The sequence below is a fragment of the Rissa tridactyla genome, unplaced genomic scaffold, assembly GCF_028500815.1.
Source record: "Rissa tridactyla isolate bRisTri1 unplaced genomic scaffold, bRisTri1.patW.cur.20221130 scaffold_29, whole genome shotgun sequence".
Taxonomy (NCBI): Eukaryota; Metazoa; Chordata; class Aves; order Charadriiformes; family Laridae; genus Rissa; species Rissa tridactyla.
The window spans coordinates 4,733,533-4,737,032 of record NW_026529507.1 but is presented as its reverse complement, the minus strand read 5'-3'; the positions used below and the strand labels follow the sequence as shown (position 1 = coordinate 4,737,032).

Sequence of the window (3,500 nt, the reverse complement as noted above, 5' to 3'; positions counted from 1 at the left end):
TGTGACGTGCTCCATGTCCATGCAATGCCTGCAGCTATTCTGTGGAGAAGGGACAGACCTCGCCTCTCTGATGACACCTGATGACTGATGCCTCTGACTGAAGGCACCAGTCAAGGGAACAGACACCCAGCTGCACTCTCTGCGATGCCATTAGAGGCACTGGAGATCTGGTAAATTGAGCTGATGGAAAAGAGAGAGACCAAGCTCTCCCTATGGCCCAGGACGGCAGTTGTACATAGGAATTCCTCTAAAAACTGCCATGAACACAAAGAGAAGATTCTTATGGCCCTTGTTTAGGCATCAGCTGTCATTTCACTTGGCCAAAGGGCTTTCCCACCAGGCTCATTCATGATCCCTGAGACGATGCCCTGTCTCTATGAACGGCTCCAGCAGAGCTTGCGGTTATCTAATAATAAGACCAAAACAGGTGATATTTCGATGTAACTTTGAGAGGAGAATTAAAAGTTCTGGAAAGAAGTGTCTCTGCCCAGCTGAGGGAGGGAACATCAGTGGTGACTTCATCCTGTTTCCCAGCAGGTTCCCCTGGAGCCCCAGGGACACCTGGAGGGAGCCCCGAGGGGGCAGAGAAAGGGCTGCCTTGGGCTGGTCCTCTGCTGCTGAGCTGGGCTGGGCTCCTGGCATGGAGGGAGCTGATGGCAAGCGGGCAGCGCTGCAGAGAGACAGCTCTGCCCAGGAGCAGCTCCTCTGCCAAGTGCAGCAGGGCTGAGGGCACTGCCTGCAGGCACCCGAGAGGAGCCAGGCACAGAGAGGATAAAGGCAGCTGGGAGTGGGAGGAGAGTTCTGAGCTCGTTCTCGGGGAAATCTTCACCCCTGTTGACACAGTCAGTCTCTGGCTGTGGGGCAATGCAGGGGGGTCTCCTGGAGGGATGTTCTAGGGCTGGCTGAGAGGAGCTGTCAGGATGGCTCTCCTGGCTTCTCTGGTGTGGAGAAGGAGGCCGTGCTTCCGAGCAGGGATGCCCTGCTGCACCATGGCAGCGACAATGAAGGAGGGCTGCCTTCTGCGAGGGACTGTGGCAGGGTTTTGAAGACAGGTGGGTGTGCAGGCAGGGGTGCCCAGGGCTGTCCTTGAGAGCAGGGTCCCTGCAGCCCAGGGCTCTGTGTGCCGGGGCAGGGACTCTGCTGCTTGCCAGGGTCAGCTCTCAGCCTGCCCAAGGAGTTCCCCCCCGAGCGTCTGTGGGGAGAAGCTGTGGGGAAAAGGAGAGACTCCCCTCAGGGCAGGGTCCTTTGGCTCTTTTTCGAGTGTGTGCTGTGTGGGTCAGGGCTGCCCACAGCTGCAGATCTCCCCCAGAGCACTGGCAGAGGCAGCATTTACAGAGGAAAGGCAAGGCAGGGGCTGCCTGGAAGATGAAGACATTGCAGGGTCTGTGCTCTCAGCTGTCTCCTGAGGGAAAGGAGCTGTCACTGTTCCACTGAGGGATCAGCAGATCTGCCAGAAAGCTCACAAAGTGCGTTCACCCCCTCCTCTCCCTACACACAGCACCAGCAGCACCTTTGCTTCCAGCATCAGGCTTTCTCTCCTCTCCTCCTGAGGAGCCACAAAGAGGGAGATGGCCCTGGGCAGTGCCCTGCTGCCAGGAGGGGTCTGCAAGGCAGAGCTGAGCCCCCAGCGGGTGGGATGGGCTGTGGGAGCAGGGACAGGGAGGCGACGTGGGCACAGAGCAGCAGCTCCTGGCAGGGGCAGCTCCAGGCAGCAGAGAGCCACTCCAGCCGGCTGCATCCCTCTCTGCTCCGCTGCACAGGGACAGAGAAACCAGACGGGAGGAACCGACTTTGAAACTGGACACTTCAACACCCACAAACGGCCATTTTCTTCTTCAACTACATTGTCAGGGAGACCATTCTCCCACAAAGAATGGTGTAATCACAGGACAGCTGGGTGGTGCCCAGTAGGTCACTGGCGAGCAGAGCAGCTCTCCTGACTGCACTGGGGCACAGAGAGCCCTTTTGTCCCTCAGGGCTCAGCAGTGTTCAGGCTAAAGGCAATGGGAAAGAGAAGGATTTCTGCCCCTGCAAAGAAAGTGCCCGCAGCAGCACAAACCTGAGCTCACAAAAAGGAACTGAATGAAATTATTCCAAAGGAAGAGAAGTCATTTTGCAGGGATTTTTTGGGAAATAGAATAAGATTGGCTCAAAGAGGCCTGCCTTAACTTCTCAACTGCTCTTTCTTGTCATGCCCAGAGTAAACAAATGTCCAACAGCAGCTCCATCACCCAGTTCCTCCTCCTGGCATTTGCAGACACACGAGAGCTGCAGCTCTTGCACTTCGGGCTCTTCCTGGGCATCTACCTGGCTGCTCTCCTGGCCAATGGCCTCATCATCACCACCATCGCCTGTGACCACCGCCTCCACACCCCCATGTACTTCTTCCTCCTCAACCTCTCTGTTCTTGACCTGGGCTCCCTGTCCACCATTGTCCCCAAATCCATGGCCAATTCCCTCTGGGACACCACGGCCATCTCCTACAAAGGATGTGTTGCACAGGTCTTTTTTTTCTTTTTCTGTGCTGCAGCAGAGTTTCATCTTCTCACTGTCATGTCCTATGACCGCTACGTTGCCATCTGCAAACCCCTGCACTATGGGACCCTGATGGGCAGCAGAGCTTGTGTCCACATGGCAGCAGCTGCCTGGGGCAGTGGGTTTCTCTATGCTCTGCTGCAAACGGCCAATACATTTTCCCTGCCCCTCTGTCAGGGCAACACAGTGGACCAGTTCTCCTGTGAGATCCCCCAGATCCTCAAGCTCTCCTGCTCAGGCTCCTTCCTCAGGAAATCTGGGCTTCTAATATTAAGTTGTTTTTTAGCTTTTGTGTTTTTTGTTTTCATCGTGCTGTCCTATGTGCAGATCTTCAGGGCCGTGCTGAGGAACCCCTCTCAGCAGGGACGGCACAAAGCCTTTTCCACGTGCCTCCCTCACCTGGCCGTGGTCTCCCTCTTTGTCAGCACAGGCATCTTTGCCTACCTGAAGCCCCCCTCCATCTCTTCCCCAGTTCTCAATCTGGTGGTGGCAGTGCTGTACTCAGTGGTGCCTCCAGCAGTGAACCCCCTCATCTACAGCATGAGGAACAAGGAAGTCAAGGATGCAGTTTTGAAACTATTTGAATGGTGTCTTCTTCAGATTAATAAGGTGCCCATTATACCACTATGGCTCCCACTGTATGTCAGTAAAACCCAGGACTAACTGTTCTTCATATTTGTCTTTGTGGTTTTTTAAATAATTTTTGTTGTTGGTTGGTTGGTTGGTTTTTTCATTCCTGTGATATTCTTCTTGGTCTCCTATGTGTTTACCTAAGATATGTATGGATCCAGTCTCCCTGGGTGATGCACTCAACAAAGAAGCCAGCAGAAAATTATTTATCTGAGCTCCCATATCTTAACATCTTCCCTGGAGCTGGACAAGCAGCCCCAGTATGCTGGAGGGGTTCAGGAGGCAAATGCCCATCTGCCCCATGTAGGATCAGCCTCAGGAACCCTGGGGCTGCC

The 3,500-nt window shown here is 54.6% G+C and overlaps 1 protein-coding gene across 1 annotated transcript; it reads left to right on the top strand.

Annotated features, from left to right (window-relative positions):
* Positions 1 to 2,208: 2,208 nt before the first annotated feature.
* On the top strand, positions 2,209 to 3,198 carry LOC128903301 (olfactory receptor 14A16-like). Its single transcript, XM_054187317.1, has one exon. It carries the CDS (start codon positions 2,209 to 2,211, stop codon positions 3,196 to 3,198), a length of 990 nt encoding a protein of 329 aa, XP_054043292.1.
* The last annotated feature ends 302 nt before the right edge of the window (positions 3,199 to 3,500 follow it).